Source organism: Eschrichtius robustus, chromosome 19 (assembly GCF_028021215.1).
Source record: "Eschrichtius robustus isolate mEscRob2 chromosome 19, mEscRob2.pri, whole genome shotgun sequence".
Taxonomy (NCBI): Eukaryota; Metazoa; Chordata; class Mammalia; order Artiodactyla; family Eschrichtiidae; genus Eschrichtius; species Eschrichtius robustus.
The window spans coordinates 59,806,463-59,827,153 of record NC_090842.1 but is presented as its reverse complement, the minus strand read 5'-3'; the positions used below and the strand labels follow the sequence as shown (position 1 = coordinate 59,827,153).

The following is a 20,691-nucleotide window of genomic DNA, read 5'->3' as shown; positions in this document are numbered from 1 at the left end:
CACAACTACTGAGCCTGCGCTCTAGAGCCTGCGAGACACAACTACTGAGCCCGCGTGCTGCAACTACGGAAGGCTGCGTGCCTAGAGCTTGTGCTCTACAACAAGAGAAGCCACCGCAATGAGAAGCCCGTGGACACCGCAATGAAGAGTAGCCCCCGCTCGCCATAACTAGAGAAAGCCCACGCGCAGCGATGAAGACCCAAGGCAGCCAAAAATAAATAAAATTTTAAAAAGTAAATAAATAAATGTGAAATTAAAAAAAAAAAAAAAGATCCCACATGCAGCAACGAAGATCCCACATGCCGCAACTAAGACCCAGCGCAGCCAAATAAATAAATAAATATTAAAAAAAAGAAAAAAGAGAAAGCTCTCCCCCCAGGCAATCCTGGGTTGTATTTTCTTTTCAAAAAACCCTATTTTTAATTGGTCCAATGGTTAAGACTCCGCCCTTCCAATGCAGGGGGCGCGGGCCAAAAAATTTTTTTAAAAACCAACAAAACACCCAAAAACCCTATTTGAAAAAGGGTTTTGACATTTGAACAGATGTGAATCATGTGGAAACACCGTCCATTTTCTCCATTCGTAGCCCTGATCCAAGTGTCCTAAAGCATTTATTTATGCAACTCCACGATTTTAATACCAGAGTCCCCCGGAGCTCATGATGGCAAGGCCTGCCAGGTACCCAGCACAGGCCAGCACTGTTTGTTTGTTTGTGCCTCCTTCTTTGTTCATGAATGAGTGAGCAGGTGAGTGAGTGAGTCAGTGAGTGAATGAATCAATTGGCTGTTTCTCTCTGACTCCAAAACCAAAGCTCTGGACCCTTCTACTCGGCTCCCCTGGTTAACTGGCTCTTCTTCACCCTCTCATCCTCCGGGCTCCCCAGCTGCCCCTGCTGGCAGACCCCACTCCGCCCACTCGCTGCCCCAGGCCCCTCACCTTTCTGCACCTTGTCGCACAGCAGGTAGAGCTCCTCGCCACCCGTGCACGGCCCGCTCTCCTTGTTGATTCGGCAAATCCGCAGCTCTGACGTGTTTGTGGACTCTGGGAAAGAGGAGAGGAAGAGGCACACAGAAAAAACGAGAATTCAGTCATCAAACCCTTACCAGGTACCCCATGGGTGCCCACCCTGGGGTGTGGAGAGGTGGGAAATGGAGAAGCCAGGGTGCCTGACCCTTCTGGAACCTGTGGTCCAGGTGGAAAAAGAAGATGCCCAGGCAGAAGGGGTTAATGGACGATCATGAGTCCTCCGTGCTGAGGTCCGGTGAGTGTCTGCCCAAAAGGGAGACCCTCAGACCTCAGGGTTGGTGGGGTCAGGAGTCAGGGATGAGTCTTAGATGAGGGCTAATGGCCTGAAACTTGTAGTGGACACACGTTGTTTTGCCAGTCTAGTAGTCCTGGCCCTTCTTCTGTTAACAGCCACCCCCCAGTTTTCCTTTAAGGAACCACCCCCCACCTCAGTCATGGGGATTGGGTAGGGCGGAGCCCACTCCCAGCTCAGAAGTGATCATTTGCCCTAGACCTGGCCAGTCAGAGCATCGCCTCCTTCTGGCTGCAGCTGATTAGTCAGAGAGGAGGACATGACTAAAACTAGGCCAATGAGAGACAGCCCTGGGACTCTGAGCAAAAATACTGAGTAAGAGAATCTCTCTTTGGGAGCAGGGGAGAAGTGTCATGCTGGTAGGATGTAAGACTAGAGCTGCGTACAGTTATTTTGCCCCTGCATGGGAGGGCCCTGCCAACAGTGACTCTTAACATAAAGGAAGCATGGCTGAGAGATGGAAAGAGATCCCTAATGACATCACTGAGAACCTGGATGCAGCCAGACCTGAAGCACTGTGCTACCTCTGGATATTTTTAGTTAATGGAACAAATTCTTCTTTTTTTCCTTATTTGAGTTGGGATTCTATCTCTTGCACCCATAAAAGTCCTGATTGAATTAATATCCCTGCCCATTTTGATGCTTGTGGCAGTCACTGTAGGCTGGCTAAAATCTAACAGCCATTCCCAATCTCCTCTTCCATACCTGTACCCCTCTATAGAGGATGAAAATCCTAAATACTTGCTTTCTCAGATTCCCTTGCAACTAAGGGTGGCCGTGGGACCAAGTTCTGGCCAATGAGACATAAGGAAATGTCTACCAGGGTGATTCTGAGGAATATATTATTTTCTCTATGAAAGAGAGAGAGATTATTACTCATGCTGCCTCTTCTCAAGGGCTGCCTAGTATAGTTGTACTGGTTGTGCATTCTGCAACACCAGAAAGCCCCATTCCCAGAGGCTACCTAGTAAATGCTGACCCCTAGAATTGGGCAGTGTACAGACTGCACACCACACAGGGTGTCACTGCCCATCATGCCTTGAACACAGACATGATGTCTGGAGCTATGGCAGCCAGTTCATGACCATGAGGGAAAGCCCAAGAGAATCACAGAGCTGCTGAACCAGCACCCAGATATAGCTGAGCAGCTGAATCAATAGGAACAGCCTTAATAACTGAGAAAAAAAAAAGAACTCCCTGTTTGTTCATGCCATTGTATGTGGGGCTTTCTGGTACCCGCAGCCAAAGACAATCCAAATGGAACAGCACCCTCGACTCACTCTTGTCGTAGACGGGCTCAGAGAGCACAGGGTCCATCCGGCGCATCTGTCCTTGCTGGTCCCTGTATGAGGCCTGGAAGCAAATCCTCACGACATTCATGTCCACCTCCTGATGGTTCTTCAGGGACCCAGCTGTGGGAGAGATATGGGAAGGCTGAGTGTGGGGGGTGGAGACCCTGGTTGGGGGACAGGGGACAGGAAAGGGATGGGGCTGTGGCGATGGTGGATACTGGAGAAGGCGAGGGGACAGGGGTGGCAGAGGGGGCGAGGGGTCTGGGAGGACGGAATGCTGAGGCTAGGCGTGGGGACTCACCATTGTAGGGGTCGATGCCCAGCTGAATCTTCCGCTCAATGGCGGCCTCGATCTCCTTCTTCCTCACACACTGGATGCCCAGGTTGTTAAAGCTGAGTCGGGGGGAAGGGGGGAAGGGAGGTAATCCTGAGGGGGCAGGTGTAGCCCTAACCCACAGGACGGCTCTGGTAGATGCTGTCTCGGGGCTCACAGTCTCAGAGGCTAAAGCCCCCCAGGCCCAGGGGTCCCAGCATTGGGAGGGGACTGGGGTTCAAACCCTTCAGGGGTGTGGAGAATTCTTGAGAGAACTTATCTTTACCACAGGAAAGCACCTGTTGACCTCATTTATAATAAGAAAACTGCAAATTAAACAGCAATGTGATGCCAATTTTTTAAAAAACTCATCAAAACAGCAGAGATCAAAACGTCTGACAATACCCTCTGCTGGTGATATTGTGGAGAATCAGGCACTCTCACCCTTTGCTGGCGGGACTGTAAATTGCCCCAGCAATCACATATTGGAGGACAGCATGGCAGTATTCATTCATTCTACCAATATTTCCTGAGCACCTACTGTGTGCCAGGGACTGTGCTAGGCACTGGGGGATACAGCAGGGAACAAAAGAGATAAAATCCCTGCTTTCATGGAGCTGACATTTTCACTAAGTTTATAAATCACTACAAGTATAAATGCACAGACTTGGGGCCAGCAATTTCATTTTTAGGAATTCATCCTGCAGAAGAAAGAGTATATATGTGAAGCTATTCACTGAAGCACAGTTAGTTATAGAGCAACAAGAGATTGGAACCATTGTGGGTGCCCATTCATAGGGAGTTAATTAATTGTGTGCATCCATACATTGGAATACTATGCAGCCAATAAAAAGGATAGGACAGCTCTAAATGTACTGACAGGAATTATCTCTAAGATGTACTGGAACATAAAAACAAGGTGCAAATGTCTGCTACCATTCATAAGGGAAGGAAAAAAATATATATGCATAGCATATCTTTAGCTGCCTCCAGAAAGGGGCACTGGTGGCCAGAGGACCAAAGATGGAAGGAAATTTATTTTTCATTGCACACCCTTTCTGAACCTTTAAATTTTTAAATTAAAAACATATAAATTATAAAGCGAAAGAAAGAATGGGACTTGCAGCTAAGTCAGGTCTGCAGTCAAATTCCAGCTCTGCCATTGGCTATCTGGGCTCCTTCGCCTCTCTGAGCCTCAGTTTCCTCCTCTACAAAATGGGGATAAATATAATGCGTGTGAATGCGTGTGCGGCAGGGTTCCAGGCCTAGGTAAGACCCTCCACGGCCCCCAGGTCTCGGTTTCCCCATCTAGGAGATGCAGTGGGGAGAGTCTGGCTAAGCTGTCCCTGCTCTTAAGGTTTTCCGGGGTGATCCTCAGCCCCTCAAAATCTCCGTGACCAAGGGTGAGGGGTCAGGGCTCAGGTACCTGTGCCGGGGGCTGACATGAGGCCGGAGCCGCACCCTGCAGACGCCGTCCGTGCAGTCTTTCCCCACGAGGCTGTGAGGGTGAACGCGGTGAGGCCAGTCCTTCCACACCAGGCACGCGGTCACTTCCACCTCCCGCAGCCCTCCACAATCCCGGAGCTGCAGGAAGACAGGTGCTCTTGGGGTCCCTTTGCAGACACCTGCATCCATCCAAGCCTCCTTTGGTAGCTCCCCGCCCCTCCCCTGTCCCCCGACGATGGAGGAATGTTTGCTGAAGACGCCTCCGGGATCCTAAACCGGAGGCTTCCAACCTGGCGGCCTCATAACATGAGAGCTGCCCCACAGATGTGCTTTCTTTCACCACTCGACTTTAAAAAAACTGCATGCACGCAAGGTCTCCAAGTACAGCCCACAGATAACATACTAATTGTGGAGAGACCTGGTAGACACCACCTTAACCATGTGATCAAGATCAGCGTCACCACTATGGGGCCAAAGTAACACAGGCATCCCCTGATGGGATGTACTGGGAAGAACACGTCACTTCTATGACAGCCCCTTCAGAAGTGCACCACCGGAATCTAATCAGGAGGAAACATCAGAAGAGCCCAAATTGTGGTCATCTGGTCAGACATATTAGTGGCATGAAAGACAATAAAAAGATGGGTGTCATATTTTGTGTTAAAAGAGAACAAAAAATGTATTTTGACCTGGCTGGTAGTTACACAGTGTATATATATATGTCAAAATTCCTAGAGCTATACACTTAAGATTTGATCAAATGTAACTCAATTTCAAAAAAAAAAAAAAAAAAAGACGAGAGAGGCTACAGAGACACGATAACCAAATGCAACATAGGATCCTTGATTGGATCCTGGATTGGGGGGGGAACAATTATAAAACACACATCTGGGGGACAATTGGGAAATTTAAGTACGGACTGTATATTAGATGATATTATGGAATATTATTAATTTTCCTAGGGATGGTAATGAGTGTCCTAGACATGCAGGAGCTTATTTTTAGGAGATGCCCATTGAAGTAAGTAGAGGTGAAATAACATGATATTTACAACTCATCTGCAAATGGGTCTGCAAAAAACACAATGTGTATTTGTGTGTGTGTGTGAGCGCTGTGCATGCGTGTATGTGTGTGTTTGTGTGTATGGAGAGAGAGTGACAGATATAGCAAATGGGGCAAAATGTCAACTGGTACATATAGGTGAAGGGTACACAGGTACTTATTGTACTCTTCTTTTAATTTTTCTGGATATTAAAATTTTTTTCATCTAAACTCATCAAAATGTGTACATTAAATACATGCATTGTTTGTATATCAGTTATACCTCAATGAAACAAACAAACAAAAAACCTAGAAAATAAAAGATTTAAAGGATTTTTTTTTTCAGAATAAAAAGTTGGGGCAGGGTGGGGGAGGGAAGGATTGGGCGTCTGGGGTTAGCAGATGCAATCTCATATATAGGATGGATAAACAACAAGGTCCCACTGTATATCAGAGAACTCTATTCAATACCCTGTGATAAACCATAATGGAAAAGAACATGAAAAAGAATGTATATATATATATATATGTATAACTGAATCACTTTGCTGTACAGCAGAGATTAACACAACATTGTAAATTAACTATACTTCAATAAAAAAAATTTTTTTTAAAGTTGGGGAAAATCTTGAGCTTACATTTTAAAAGTATGAGACATCACGTTATTCCAGATTTCCAGATTCTCTTTTTTAAAAGGGAAGTTATGGCAACTGGGGCTGGACTTCTACTCAGCAGCCACGTGGGGCAGCAGACAGAAACTAGCCCCTTGAGACAGGGCCCAGACCCACGTGGCCGCTTGGCTTTCCTGGGTCACTCACAGGGCCCTAACTGGCATGAAAGAACCACTAAAGCCTGCTCCGAATGTGTAAAGCCGGTGCCTATAAAATGCAATGAACAGGTGCGTCTCAGTGAGGGAGTACTGCCCTCTAGGGGGCGTTTGGGATACTGAGGACCATTCTGGTTGACACTGGGATCGGGACCCACAGCAGGCAGTACAGGGCCGCAGGTGCTACACAGCCTGCAATACCAGGACAGTCCCACACAAGTCCTGCAAGACTTCTGAATGTCCCGCCAACATTCACATCAGTGACAAACTTGTTTTAAATGATCGGAACCCAGAGCCTCCTTCCGTTTTACATGTACAGTATTTTTTCCCATAACTTTCAAATGCACTGAATTTTCAAGGACTGCAATCACCATGTTAATTGAGAGAAGACTGGTTTCATTTGAACTGAGAATTGTTCACCACTTTGGTGGCCTTTTTTTTTTTTTTTTTTTTTGCTGCGCCACTGGACCGCCAGGGAATTCCCAATTGTTCACCATTTTGGAAAATCCTGTCACCTATGGCCACGCTGGACGTGTGGCATTTAAGTTGCCAAGTCCACCACGCTGGGTCGGGCTGCATTCATGCTGCTGTATTAATGAGATCCAAAGCAACTGCTACTTTGTTTTCATTTCCCTGAGGCTGTGCCCAAGCATTTACATACTGAAATAAATGTGCTTGTATAGGCTGTATAATTTTCCTTTTATTTCTCCTTCATACTAAAGTTGGGGCATTATGGATTTCAGGGATGATTATGAGTAGACAATTTATATTGAGTAGACAAATTTCATTGAGTCAGATGGGTTAAAACCATTAGTTTAACCAGCTCCCTGATGTAATATTAGGAGATTCTGAAAAGCTCAGAGTCAACAGTCTCAGGAGTCATGAAGACTGCAAGGCTGAAAGCTTTTCATCCCTTTTTTTTTTGGCTGCACCATGCGGCATGTGGGATCTTAGCTCCCTGACCAAGAATCGAACCCGCGGCTCCTGCAGTGGAAGCTCGGAGTCTTAACCACTGGACCGCCAGGGAAGTCACGAAAACTTTTCATCTTTGAGATGTCATGCGAGATTGTGGATAGACATTAGGCCTTGAAGTCAGTCAGACCTGGTACCAAACCAGGCTCTACCACTGGCCGTCTGTGTGATAAACCTCTCTGGTCTTACCGTCCTTATCCGTAAAATAGGTACTAAGTACCTGGCACACAAGAGCACTTAGTAAATGGCAGTAATTACTACAATGAATTTGCTGTGTACCCTTGAGCAAGTAACTTACGCTCTCTGAGTCTCAGTTTCCTCCTCTAAAAGATGGGGATGAAAATACTAAATCGAAATTCAGAGTCAGGTCACCCCCTATTGTTGGACATTTACTGTTCTGACTCTTTGAAATCAAAACCAACACAAAGCTAGAATAACTGCCTGGAAAGACTTAGAAATAAAAAGTTGGGGAAAACACAGCCTCAAAGTATCACCCCACAGGTAATGTACTAATTACAAAGGGAAAGCTATACCTTTTCAATGGTGGTCACTCCCTGTTATGGGCTAAACTGCACACCCCCAAAATTCATATGTTGTAGCCCCAGCTCCCAGTACCTCAGAATGTGACTGTATTTGGAGATAGAGCCTTTAAAGAGGTGAGTAAATTAATGAGGCCTTAGGGTGGGTCCAAATCCAGTCTCCTCATGGCCTTATAAGAAGAGGTAATTTGGACACACAAAGAGACACCAGTGCTGACACAGAGGAAAGACCAAGTGAGGACACAGTGAGAAGGCAGCCGTCTGCAAGCCCAGGAGAGAGGCCTCAGAGGAAACCAGCCCTGCCGATAGCTCGGTTTTGGACTTCCAGCCTCCAGAACTGTGGGACAATAAATTCCTGTGGTTCAAGGCACGCAGTCTGTGGTATTTTGTTATGGCAGCCCGAGCTGACGTATACACCACCTTCACCACGGGCTCCGACTCAGCATCAGATATTAAACTGCCACCCCATGGCCATGATGTGAGACTCCTAGAGGGCCCCAGCATCACCGCTGGAGTATTCCCACCAAAATGAATAACCTGATCTAATCTGGAAACAGCCAATAAACCCGGAATGTGGGACATTCTACAAAACGCCTTTCCTGTCCTCCACAAATGTCCCTGTCCTGAAACGCAAAGACAGACCGAGGAATGAACCCAAGTCAAAAGATACCAAAGACACCTGTCTTCCTCCGTGTGGGCTGCTGTGACAAAATACCAAGAACTGGGTGGCGTATACACAACAGATATTTATTTCTCGATAGTTCTGGAGGCTGGAAGCCCAAGATCAGGGCGACAGCACGATTGGGTTCTGGTGAGGGCCTCTTTTGGGTGCAGACTGTGTCACTGTGTCCTCACATGGTGCAAGGGACCTTCCCCATCACCTTCCCGGTTAGGGTTTCAATATATGAATTGGAGGGGGGGGGGGACACAAACATTCAGACCATAGCAACATCTGACAACTAAAGGCAGCACGTGATCCCGGACTGGATTTTAAACAAGCAGACAAGAAAAAAAAAAAACAGGTATAAAGGATATCTGGGGTCAGCTGGGATCATTAGACTATGGACTTAATCTTAGATAATATTCTTGCATGAATATTACGTTTCTAGAATGTGATAACAGCATTGTGATTAGACAGGTCCTACATCGTAGAAAAAAGTCATGGCTCTTGAGAGATACAGGCTGAAACATTTTGGGTGAAGTGTCATATCTCTGACTCACTTTCAAATCTTCCTCCGTAAATGTCTATATAAAGAGAGAGGCATTGGGAATTCCCTGGCGGTCCAGTGGTTAGGACTCTGTGTTTTCACTGCCGAAGGCCCGGGTTCATTCCCTGGTCCAGGAACTAGGATCCCACAAACCTCGCGGCATGGCCAAAAAAATAAACCAAGAGAGAGGCATAAAGCAAATGTGGCAAAAGGATACGGGTGTTCATTGCGCTATCCTTGTCTATTTTGCGTAGGTTTAAACTTTTCCCAAAAAAGTTGAGACATAAAGTTGAAAAAATATCCCTTATCAAATTGGAAAAACAGACAAAATGCTTAAAGATAAATGAGGGGCTACAAAATTGCCCCTCAACGTACCACACTTGCCCGTTCCTGAAAAGCCAGTGATGGACTATACGTTTCAAAGTAAACCGTTCTTTTCACCAGAATGTCCCGCTAACACGCTACTTCTGGCCACAACGCCTGGAGCCAAATCCAATAACAACAACTACAACCACCTGTCTGAGTAAGGGGTCCTGCACACCAGTGCTGGGCCATCTCCCTGGTTTCCTCACAGTGTCCTGTGGGGGGGGGGGGCAGGAGCTTCATCCCCATTTTACAGATGAGGAAACTGAGGCCAAGGGAAGCACTGGACTTGCCCTAATCCACACAGCTGGTAAATGGCAGAGCCAGGACCAAAGCCCAAGTCTTTCTGACCCTAAAATCCAAACTTGTTGGGGTAGGACAGGGTTGCTCTGCTAATCCCCCAAGTAAAGCTCTGAGTACAAATCCCACTGAGGAAGAGGAGAGGGAAACAGATCTCACACGAGGGAGCTGGGACCTGGGGCCGGGGTCAGGGATGGCGTCCCTGAGGTGGGCTGAGGCCTCACGGGTGAATAGGAGGTGACCAGGCTGCAGGTGGAAAGCACTCCAGGCAGGAGGAATGGCAAAGGCAAAGGGCTGGTGGCTGGATGGTGGTGAGTGAGGAGGGCTGGATGGGAATGGGCAGCAGGAGCTGGGCCATGAAAGGTCTTAGAGGCCCAGGGAGGATCTTGGGTTTCCTCCTGAGGGTGCTAGGGAGCCAAAGGAGGATTCTGAACAGGGGAGACGAGCAGATGTGTAATTTAACAGCACCCCTCTGGCGGTCTTGGAAATCTGGAGGAGACTGAGAGCTGGTCACCAGGGAGAAAGCTGGAGGTCAGGGAGCAGATGAGCCCGGGATCCAGGGCTGGTGGGATGGTGAGGACATAATTCAGGGTCCATGGACACTTGGGCAAAGATCCAGAAACACATGAAGTCTCCGTATTGGAAAGGCACAGGAACCAGGCCTCTCAGAAATCACTGGGAGAGACAGTCATGCATGTAACCCCCCGGGCAGGGCAATTTGGCAACAGCCGTCAAATTATCTTTGACGGGCAATCCCACTTCCAGAAGTTGTTTTTTTTTTAACGTTTTTTTTTGGCCACGCCACACAGCTTGCAGGATCTTAGTTCCCCCACCAGGAATCGAACCCGTGCCCCCTGCAGTGGAAGCGTGGAGTCTTAACCACTGGACCATCAGGGAAGTCCTAAAATGTGTTTTGTTTTTTTTTTTAAAAGAGATCTTTCTTTTTTTTTTTTTTAATTCTTTATTTTATTTTTTATTTATTTATTTATTTTTGGCTGTGTTGGGTCTTCGTTTCTGTGCGAGGGCTTTCTCCAGTTGCGGCAAGCGGGGGCCACTCTTCATCGCGGTGCACGGGCCTCTCACTATCGCGGCCTTTTTTTTTTTTTTTTTTAATTTTAATTTATTATTTATTTATTATGTTTATTTTTGGCTGTGTTGGGTCTTCGTTTCTGTGTGAGGGCTTTCTCCAGTTGCGGCGAGTGGGGGCCACTCTTCATCGCGGTGTGCGGGCCTCTCACTATCGCGGCCTCTCTTGTTGCGGAGCAGAGGCTCCAGACGCTCAGGCTCAGTAGTTGTGGCTCACGGGCCCAGTTGCTCCGCGGCATGTGGGATCTTCCCAGACCAGGGCTCGAACCCGTGTCCCCTGCATTGGCAGGCAGATTCTCAACCACTGCGCCACCAGGGAAGCCCCTATCGCGGCCTTTCTTGTTGCGGAGCACAGGCTCCAGACGCGCAGGCTCAGTAGTTGTGGCTCATGGGCCCAGTTGCCCCGCGGCATGTGGGATCCTCCCAGACCAGGGCTCGAACCCGTGTCCCCCGCATTGGCAGGCAGATTCTCAACCACTGTGCCACCAGGGAAGCCCCGTAAAATGTGTTTTCTTTTAACTTAAGAATATATCTTGGAGCTGAGCTCATATCAGCATGACTGAAGCTGCCTTATTCTCTTTACCATCTCATCCTGCCGTGTGGATATAGGATAATATATTGTGCAAGTTTCCTATTGGTGGACATTTTGGTTGTTTTCTGTTTCCCGCTATTACAAGCAGGGCTGTAGAGAACGACTCGGTTCATCTATTATTTCCTTCACGTGTGTCACTCAAATAACTTCTGGAAGGGAATCTGGTGGTCCAGTGGTTAGGACTCCATGTTTCCACTGGGCTGGGTTCGATCCCTGGTTGGGGAAATAAGATCCCGCAAGCTGCGTGGCACGGCCAAAAAACAAAAAACCCCACACATTTTATATACACACGCGCATGCACGCTCCCCTTTATGTACAAAAGGGGGATAGTATATACGTATATATATATATTTGCCTGTATAATCATTAATCATAGAATACCCCTGAAAGGCTCCATGAGATATTGATAACAATGGTTACCTCTGGGTGGGGGGGGAACCTGGAGGCAGGAGTGGGGGACTTTTGTTCATTTTAATTTAATTTAAATTATGTTAATTTAACATGACTCTTCATATTTTTGAACGTCTTGATCCATGTCATATGATTCAAAACTTTAAAACAAACTAAAGGGCTTCCCTGGTGGCACAGTGGTTAAGAATCCGCCTGCCAATGCAGGGGACACGGGTTCGAGCCCTGGTCGGGGAAGATCCCACATGCCGCGGAGCACCTAAGCCCGAGAACCACAACTACTGGAGCCCGGGCTCCGCAACAAGAGAAGCCACCGCAACGAGAAGCCCACGCACTGCAATGAAGAGCAGCCCCCGCTCGCTGCAACTAGAGAAAGCCCGCGCAGCAACGAAGACCCAACACAGCCAAAAATAAAATAAAAATAAAATAAAGATGGTTATAGTTGAAAATCTTGTCTGTACCTTATCCATTCAGCACTGCCTCCAAAAAAGAATTCACCTGTATTTGTTTTCCTTTCCAGAGTTTCTGTATGCAAATACTAGCAAATACAAATTGAAAATCTTATTTTCCCCTCTTTTTGACACACAGGGTAGTACAGTTTACCTTGAACAATGTGGGGAGTGGGGGAGGGAGCACTGAGGCACCGACCCTGCCCGCAGTGGGAAATCCACCTATAACTTATAGCTGGTCCTCAGTATCCGTGTTTCTGCGGTTCCGCCTGGGGGGGTTCCAACAACTGGGGATCGTATTTACTGTTGAAAAAAATCCCCGTTTAAGCGGACCCACCCAGTTCAAACCCATGTTGTTCAAGGGTCAACTGTATAATACCCACAAAATTCTGCACCTCAATTTAAACAAAATTAATATATCTTGGAGATAGATACTTCCACATCAGTACCTAAGGGATGGCTTCATTTAAAATGTTTTCTGTATTAACTGTATGTATTTATATTTATCTGCACACTTACACAGATATATTTGTCCCTGCTGCATAGGATTGCAATCGGTAGATGTATTGATTATTTCACCAGTCCCCTGATGATTAACACGGAAACTTCCAATTCTTCTCTATACAAACAAGGCTGCAAGGGAGAACCTTGTAATAATGATAATAATAATTATACTAGTAATACTAGAAGCTATCTCAGTTGAGCGCTCACCATGTTCGAGGTACTTGGCGTGAATAAGTAACTCATTTACTCCTCCCAACAACCCCAGGTGCTTGGTTACTATTATTCTTCAGTTTTTTAATTTTTTTTTTTGGCCACGCCAGGGGGCCTGCAGGATCCTAGTTCCCCAACCAGGGATCGAACCCGGGCCCCCAGCAGTGAAAGCGTGGAGTCCCAACCACTGGACCGCCAGGGAAGTCCGTATTATCCCATTTTGTAGAGGAGGAGGCACAGAGGGATCGAGTAACCTGTCCAAGGCAGTACCTGGATTCGATTCCAGATACTCTGATTCTTAAGGCCTCACTGGTGAACCAGGAGGCTACCAATGATAATTTTGACCAATACTGTCAAATTGCCGGGAAGAAGGTCTTTCTCTGAATGCCCTTTAAATTTAAGGCCAAGTGACAGCGGTATCATCCGCTCCAACAATAGCAACAGCAATAATAATAACCACCATAAAATACATGAATAAAGAAATACGTGCGTATGAGTCTTCGGGGCGGGGGACACGCGAGTCCCACCGCCCCCGGTGCCGCCCCCGCCCCTGGTGCCCACCTCGATGGCGGGCAGCGTCTTGCTGGCCTCTGTGCTGCTCTCCCCGAGGATGCTGCCGGCCGAGCGGCCCTCGCACTCGTAGCGGAAGCGCATGCCGCGCTGCTTGGGCTGCTCGGTGATGACCAGGTGCGGCCGCGGCCCGGGGCCCGGAGCCGGGGGCACCAGCCGGCCCAGGGGGCAGCCCCAGGGCGGCGGCGTGGCCGGGGGCGGGGGCGCCGCGGGGCCCAGGGTGACCGTGCTCAGGGAGGCCGCCCCGCGAGACACCAGGCGCGGCAGCCCCTCGCCCGGGCCCGGCTGCGCCCCCTCCAGGCCGAAGCCATTCTCCTTGATGTACTCGTCGATGATCTCTGCGGGAGAAGCAAAACCTAGGGATGACGCTGATTGTCAAAGAAAAGGCTTTTTTTTACCCCCAGACTTGTGCTGCCCTCGCCTTTTTCCCGTCCGTTCATTTCTTCAAGACATATTTCTTGTGGGCCAAGGGCAGGGGCGTCAGCTCCGAACACAGAAAAGCCCCCGCCCTCCTTCTTGGAAACAGACGCGTAGCGCCCCCCAGTTCTAGAAGCCCGAAACCCCAGGGGTCGGCCTGGTTTCTCCTTCTCCTGCACCCTTCTGTGCACCCGCCTCTGAAACAGCTCCTGAACCCATGCCTCCATCACCTCTCACCTGGATCAAGGTAGAACCAAGTCACAGGTACCCCTGCCTCCATCTTGCCCCATTTAATGACAACAAGAATAACAGGTGCTCTGCCCAAGCCGTTCCCATCTCAGAAAGCAGCACCACCATCCACGGTGCTCAAGCTGGAAGGACACACATCTTTATCAGCTGCTCACGATCCCACATCTACTATGTCCAATCCATGAACTTCTCCTGCCTCTACCCCAAATATACATTTACGTTCCCACCACCTCTCCCTACCCCCACTGCCTCCTCCCTGGGCCACCCTCCATCACTTTCCATCTGAACCACTGCCCCTGTTCCCCACCTTGCCTCTTCCAGTCTATCTGCCAAACACAGCCGGAGGGATCTGATGTCAGACCCTGTGCCCGTCTCAACAGAAACCTCCAGTGGCTCCCATCTCCCTAAGAGTCAAAGTCAACACCTTCCCCATATAAAACTCTCCCCAAACTCCACTCATCTCAGGAAAACAGGACAAAGACAAAACCCACACCCCCGACCTTGGCCACAGAGCCTTCTGTGGACGGGCCCCCTCTGTCCTGGGCTTCTTGCCTCCCACTGCCCCCTCTCATCATGCTCTGGTCTCTTTTCTGTTGCTTGCACCCACCAAGCCCGGCCCTCTTCGGGGCATTGGACTGGCTCCTCCATCTGCCTGTTCCACGCTTCCCCCCATTCAACCCACGCTGGCTCTTTCTCATCCTTCCGGTCTCAGCCCACCTCTTCAGAAAGGCCCAATCTAATGTGATTTCCCCAGGCCCCTTCCTGTTTATTTCCTTAGCCCAATCTAACATTATTTTGTTCTTTATTCCTTTTCCTCCTGTCTCTGCCACTAGAGTGTCAGTTCCAAGAGAGCAGGGACTTTGGTTCGTGGCTGAATCCCCGGTGCCTAGAACAGTGCCTGGCATGCAGCAGGTGCTCAATACAACTCATCGAAGGAATGAACAATAGTTGTAGTAACAGTAACTAATGCTAAAGACGGCTGGCATATGCTGAATCTTCACGAAGTGTCAAGCACTGCTAAGTACCCTGGGAGCACATGACTTTGTTAAAATCCCCCAGCAGTCCCAGAAGTCACACTGTGACCTCCTCCCCAACAAGGAAGGCCAAGATCCCTCTCTGTGAGCACTTGGATTTCCCAGCCTCCCCCCAGAACTGCCCTGTGATACTCACCCAATTCATCTGTGGAAGGAAGAGAAAGAGAAAGGTGAGGTCCAGGAAGTGGTCAAGACTTTCATCTTTTAAGACAGATTCCCCAACCCCATCCCCTCCCAGAACCCTTCCCCCTTCCTCCATCCTGGGAAATCCTGGGCTCTGACTCCCTGGGATGTTAAACCCTAACCCCCATCTCTCCCTCCTGGCCTACCCTCCCTTCAGCTCCCAATGTTGGGGTCCCAGGGTCAGGCTACCCTCAAATGCCTCCCCCCAAAAACCTTTAGACCAGGGATTATGAAGCAGTGTTGAGAATCTAAGGAAAAGCCAAGGGTCTCATCACCAGGGAAAAAAAATGGATGCCTAAGATTCTAAACAAAATGTGGGGGTGGACCCCTCCCTAAAGCCCACCCAGGACCCCGGGAGATCACTTCCTGGTGTCTGAAGATCCAGGAAGGCTGATCCTTCACTCCTAGGCAACCACCTCCCTCTGCATCCCATGCCAGTCCCCAGCAGTACCCAGCCGGTATCCGGGATTTGCCCCTACTTCCTGAGGGGGGAATGACAGCAATGCTGGGCAAGCCCCTTATCACCTCCTCAGGAAAGCTCAGCCCTGGAAGGGACCGTGGAGGATGGAAACCAACCTCCCATCATTCCACAGACAGAACAAGGGGAGCCCAGAGGGAGCAAGCAAGCCTGTGGGGTCACACAGCATGGGAGGGCAGACCGGGGCCAGATGCCCCATCCAGGGTTGCCTGCGCTGGCCGCTGGCCACCGAATCGTTGCCAACCTGCCCTGCTGCCAGACCTGTCCTCCTCCTCCACTCTCGGGGAGTGGCTCCCAGCAGCCAGACCTTTGCTCCTTGGAAAGCAGTCTTCCTGCCCCGCTTATCTCATGTGATCTGTGAAGTCACCGGGGTGGGGAAGACATCCCCACTTGGTAGATGGGGACACTGAGGCTGGGAGAGAGGAAGGGACACGCTACAGATCACTGGCTGGGCCAACTTCAAGTCACTTCAACTTGCAAACACCTTCTCAGGCATCCGTGCTGGATGCCCTGGGGATCCAAAGATGAGTTAGACTTTGTCTGAGCCCTCAAGGAGCTCCCAGGCTGCGAGGGGAAACTGAGGCCCGGGCAGCTGTGGCTGAAGCTTTGTACTGCCTCAGTTCAAATCCTGGCTCTGTTCCTTGCTAGCCATGTGGCTTTGAGCCCATTACTTAAACTCTTTTTGTGCCTTGGTTTCTTCATCTATAAAATGGACACAATAATAATGCTTGTCTGGTTGGGCTGTTTAATATACAGGAAGCACTTAGAACTGCCGTAATAGTAGACGATACATAAATGCTGGCTGCTGTTGGGTAAGGTGTTGGGAGACATTATTTTATGGATGTGGGTAAATTGCTTCCCCTCTCTAGGCCTCAGATTGTCTGTCTATAAAATGGGGAGGTTGGAAGACATGGTTTCAGAGCATGGGGTGTGGAGTAACACAGATGTTAGTTTGAATCCCGGCTGTCACTTCTGGCTGTGTTGCCTTGGGAAAGTTGCCTAACCTCTCTGAGCCTCCTTCTCTATAAAAAGTTCTGATATATCTCAGGCATTAACATGAGGATTTAGAAGCACACTGGGAAATTGCTTAGCACAGGGTCCGACCACTTCAGGCCCTCCATAAAACTTAGCCATTATTATTATTATCTAAAATCCTCTTTCAGCCAGGAAATGTTAGGGACTTCTTCTCTTTATTCAGGGCTCAGCTCAAATAACAACCTGTCCCCCTCCCAAACTCCCACACAAACTTGCCACCATTCAGGGCCAGCCAGGATGGGCCACACTTGAGCAGCTGTCTTTCATGCCTCAGGGCCTTTGCACAGGCTAGTCTCTACCAGAATGCTCTTCCTTCAGATCTTTGCATGCCTCCTCCTCCACTTTCAGGTCCCTGGTCAAATGTCACCTCTTAGATGGGTCTTCCCTGACTACTTTATCCAAGATAGCCCCCAGAACCCCCACTCCAGTCACTCACAGTTAGGTGCCTTGGTTTTATCATTTTCATGGCACTGGCTAGGATTTGACATGACCTTATATTAGAGTGATTCATATCTGTCTCCTGTAGACTGTGAACACCAGAGAGTAGGAAACACATCTGCCCCATCCCCACTGTATACCCAGGGCCCAGTATGTGTTTGGCCCGTCAAAATGAGGGAAAATTTCCCTCCCACTCTGTCTCAGTTGTTCTCCCATCCCCACCATGCTATTTAGGTGTCACTGATCCCAAGATTTGTTTAGGGCCTTTATCACATTTTATAATCCTACATTTAATTCATTGTGTACATATCTGCTTCCACATCTAGGTAGGGAACCCTATGAGGGCGGAGCCAGGGCTGTCTTGGTCACTGCTGAGTGCTCAGCACTGCCCAGCACAGGGCCAGGTATGCAACTGGAACTCAATAAATATCTGTTGAATGGATAACGTCAGAAATTACTCTCAATTGAAAGAAACCAAAGATCTAGGTCTTGGGTCAGAAAAGTCTCAACCTTGTTCTTGCCCAGAACCAGTGCTTGGCAGGACCTGTTCCCAATGCCATCTCCCACCTTTCACTATCTCCCAAACTCACAAACCTCCTAGAGAACCCGCAGGGCCTCCTCCACAGCCATGCCAGCACTTCTGGGGTCCATCCCAAGATTTTACCTCCAGAGAGAGGTTCAGACCCAGCCCACTGGGGCCACTAGGTTTTCCTGGTGGCAGGACTCAATCCCTGCCCTCCAAATTCCAGCACATTTATGAGAGATGATGTCATCCTTTGGCCATGCTTCTGCATTTCCTTGGGCAGCACTGAATTTTGGATGGCACAGGATGAGGGGGCTTATAGACTAGTGGTTCTCAGCATCTCTTGGGAAGTTGCTAGAAATGCAAACTCTTAGAGCCCATCCTGGAGCTACTGAATCAGAAACTCTGGAGATGGGGCCCAAAAATCTGTTTTAACAGCTCTCTGGGTGACCCTTAACTGTGTGCCAGACACTGCTTTAATACTGTTATTGCTTTAATACTGATACTGTTTAGCTGTATCAGCTCATTGAATCCTCTCGGTCCCTCTGAGGCATTGATATTATGCCCATCCTACAGATGAGAAAAACTGAGACCCAGAGAAGGGAAGTGACTTGCAGTGAAGGGGTGGTGGCACCAGTATGTAATTATTACGCTCTGCACTACCATAGTGAATCTCTAAAGAGGACTCTCTTAGAGAGTGAATAGGTGGTTAGTTTTACTTGCCCAGCTCCTCATCACCGGGAGGTAGGGGCATCTGGGGACCCCATCTCAACGGGCAGGGAGGGATACAGGCTGAGGAAAGCTGAGGTAGACCTCCGCAAAACCCCCAGACAGAGGCGTACACAATGCCACCTCCACAGGATTCCCCCTGCCCCATCCTGAGCGCGCACGTGCGCAGGAACTGTGGAGGGCTGCTCACCCGTGGTCCTAGAAACGGCGAGCGAGAGCGAGGAGAGGTCCGCGGCCCCTGCAGGGAGGGAGGCATGTCTCAGGAGGTGATGGAAATACGGCGGGAGAACCAGACAATCTCCCAAGCCCCACCCCGTTCCTCTCCTGGCCCCGCCCCTTTGGATCATGCCCCTCACCCTTATTGCCCGCATGGTCCGGCCTTCCTTCCTTAACTCATGGACAGGTTCCCTAGTTTCTGTCAGTCACCCCACCCTTCATCGCACTCAGGCCCTGCTCCTTCTCTCCCTTAAGAAGGCTGAGAAGGACCTGGAGGAGCTCTTCTCAGCCTCAGTTAGGAAAGCCCCCACCCTCTTCCTTATTTCAGGGTCAGACCCTACCTCTTCACTTTTCCAGTGTCAGGCCCGTCCCCTTCTCCCTCAGACCCTGCCACTTCTCTCCAGAGGCAAGCCCCACCTCCTCTTTCTTCTCTGAGTCAGACCCCGCCCTCTTTTTTCAGAGCAGGCCCTCCTCCTTCTCTCTGCCAGAGTCGGACCCGCCTCTTCTCCCTCTCCGAGTACGGCCCCGCCCCCTTATCTCTCTTAAGCCCCGCCCCTTACTCTGAGTAGGTGAGACCTTGCTTCCTTCTTTGAGTTAGGTCCCGCCCTCTTCTCGCACTCATGGTCAGGCCCCGCCCCCTTCTGTGGGCCAGGCCTCTCCTTTTTCTCCCTCTCTGTGTCTGGCCACGCCCAGTCCCTCAGGAGCAGCTCCCGCTCCTCCTTCTCCGAGTCAGGCTCTGCCCCTCCCCTCTCGTAGTCGGGCCCCGCCCCCTTCTTTGCCTCAGGGTCAGGCCCCGCCCCCTTCTCACTCTCTAGTGGGACGTCTCTCTCTTACCTTGTACCGGACCCGGTCACCATCCTCTGCCTCCTTCCTTCCCTTTGATATAGTGTCCCCGGAACCCTCACACTCTCCCCGCAAAACCCCTAAGACTCCTGTAGGAACCCCCAGACCACTCCAGGACCCCAGGCCTCCCGCACCTCCAGTCCCGCCCCAGACTCCTCTCCTGAACCCCGGCCCCGCTTACCCAAGGCCCCCAGCTCCGGCGCAGCGGACGATCTGGCGACGCGGCGACTCGGCATGGCCCAACCAGTGGGGACTGACGGCCCGGAGGCCAGCCCAGACCAAACCAAAACACACACACGCGGGCAGGCCGAGCGGCCAGGTGGCACGGTCCGGCGGACGATCGCGGGTCGGGAGAGCGGCGCAGGGGCTGGGGCCGCAGGCCGGGCTGGACGCGCGGCGCCCGGGGCTGCGGGGGGCGCCGGGCCGGGCCGGGCGGGCGGCGGGCGGGGGCGGGGCGGCGGAATTCCCCGGCGCCGCCGGCCTGCGCGCTCATTGGCCTGCACCCTGTCGTTACGTCACGCCAGGGAAACGGGAAAACCCCCACGCGTCACGTGGCCTCGGGGGCGGGGCCGGCCGGGAAGAGGAGGCCGGGGACACAGGAGGGGCCCGGCCCGCGACGATGCCCATTGCTCTGGTTGAGACCACTGAGTCCTGCTTGGGGCCACTCACAAGCTACCCATGGAGCAAGTAAGAAGACTGAGGCCTGCCCACCCCAGGTCTGCCAACCGGACTTGACCTGTTGTTTCTCTGGCTCGAAGGGAAGCTTTGGGATCAGGAGGTTACCAGGGCTCCGTAGCTGCCAATGATGATAATCTTTTCGAAACCTCCATGGTCTCGCTACACCTCAGTTCCTTAACCTGAGTAAATCGGGAGTGATCATACGTAAAAGTTTAAAGCTAGGATGTCAGGATTTCAGCTGTAGGACTTGTCTGTTTTGTTCCTTGCTGTATCCCCAGCACCCAGAACAGCACCTGAAAAACAGTAGGTGCCCAATAAGTTTTTACTAAATGAATGGATGGATGTTTTATTCCTCCCCACAGCTCCTCCAAGTTTCCTAATAGCCCGTAGCACTTTCAGCTCAAAGGCTCAGTAACTTAGTCCCGGAATGG

The 20,691-nt window shown here is 50.1% G+C and overlaps 1 protein-coding gene across 1 annotated transcript in view; it reads right to left on the bottom strand.

Moving 5' to 3' along the window:
* RELB (RELB proto-oncogene, NF-kB subunit) overlaps positions 1-20,412 on the bottom strand; it is a 29,057-nt gene extending 8,645 nt beyond the window's left edge. The window contains exons 1-9 of the mRNA XM_068527149.1: positions 20,366-20,412; positions 19,764-20,086; positions 18,714-18,761; positions 15,274-15,282; positions 13,429-13,775; positions 4,350-4,507; positions 2,912-3,003; positions 2,599-2,730; positions 937-1,041 (exon numbers count right to left, since the gene is read on the bottom strand). Of these exons, the coding sequence (XP_068383250.1) occupies positions 937-1,041; positions 2,599-2,730; positions 2,912-3,003; positions 4,350-4,507; positions 13,429-13,775; positions 15,274-15,282; positions 18,714-18,761; positions 19,764-20,086; positions 20,366-20,412 (1,261 nt within the window). The remainder of the gene's footprint in view (positions 1-936; positions 1,042-2,598; positions 2,731-2,911; positions 3,004-4,349; positions 4,508-13,428; positions 13,776-15,273; positions 15,283-18,713; positions 18,762-19,763; positions 20,087-20,365) is intronic.
* Positions 20,413-20,691: the final 279 nt, after the last annotated feature.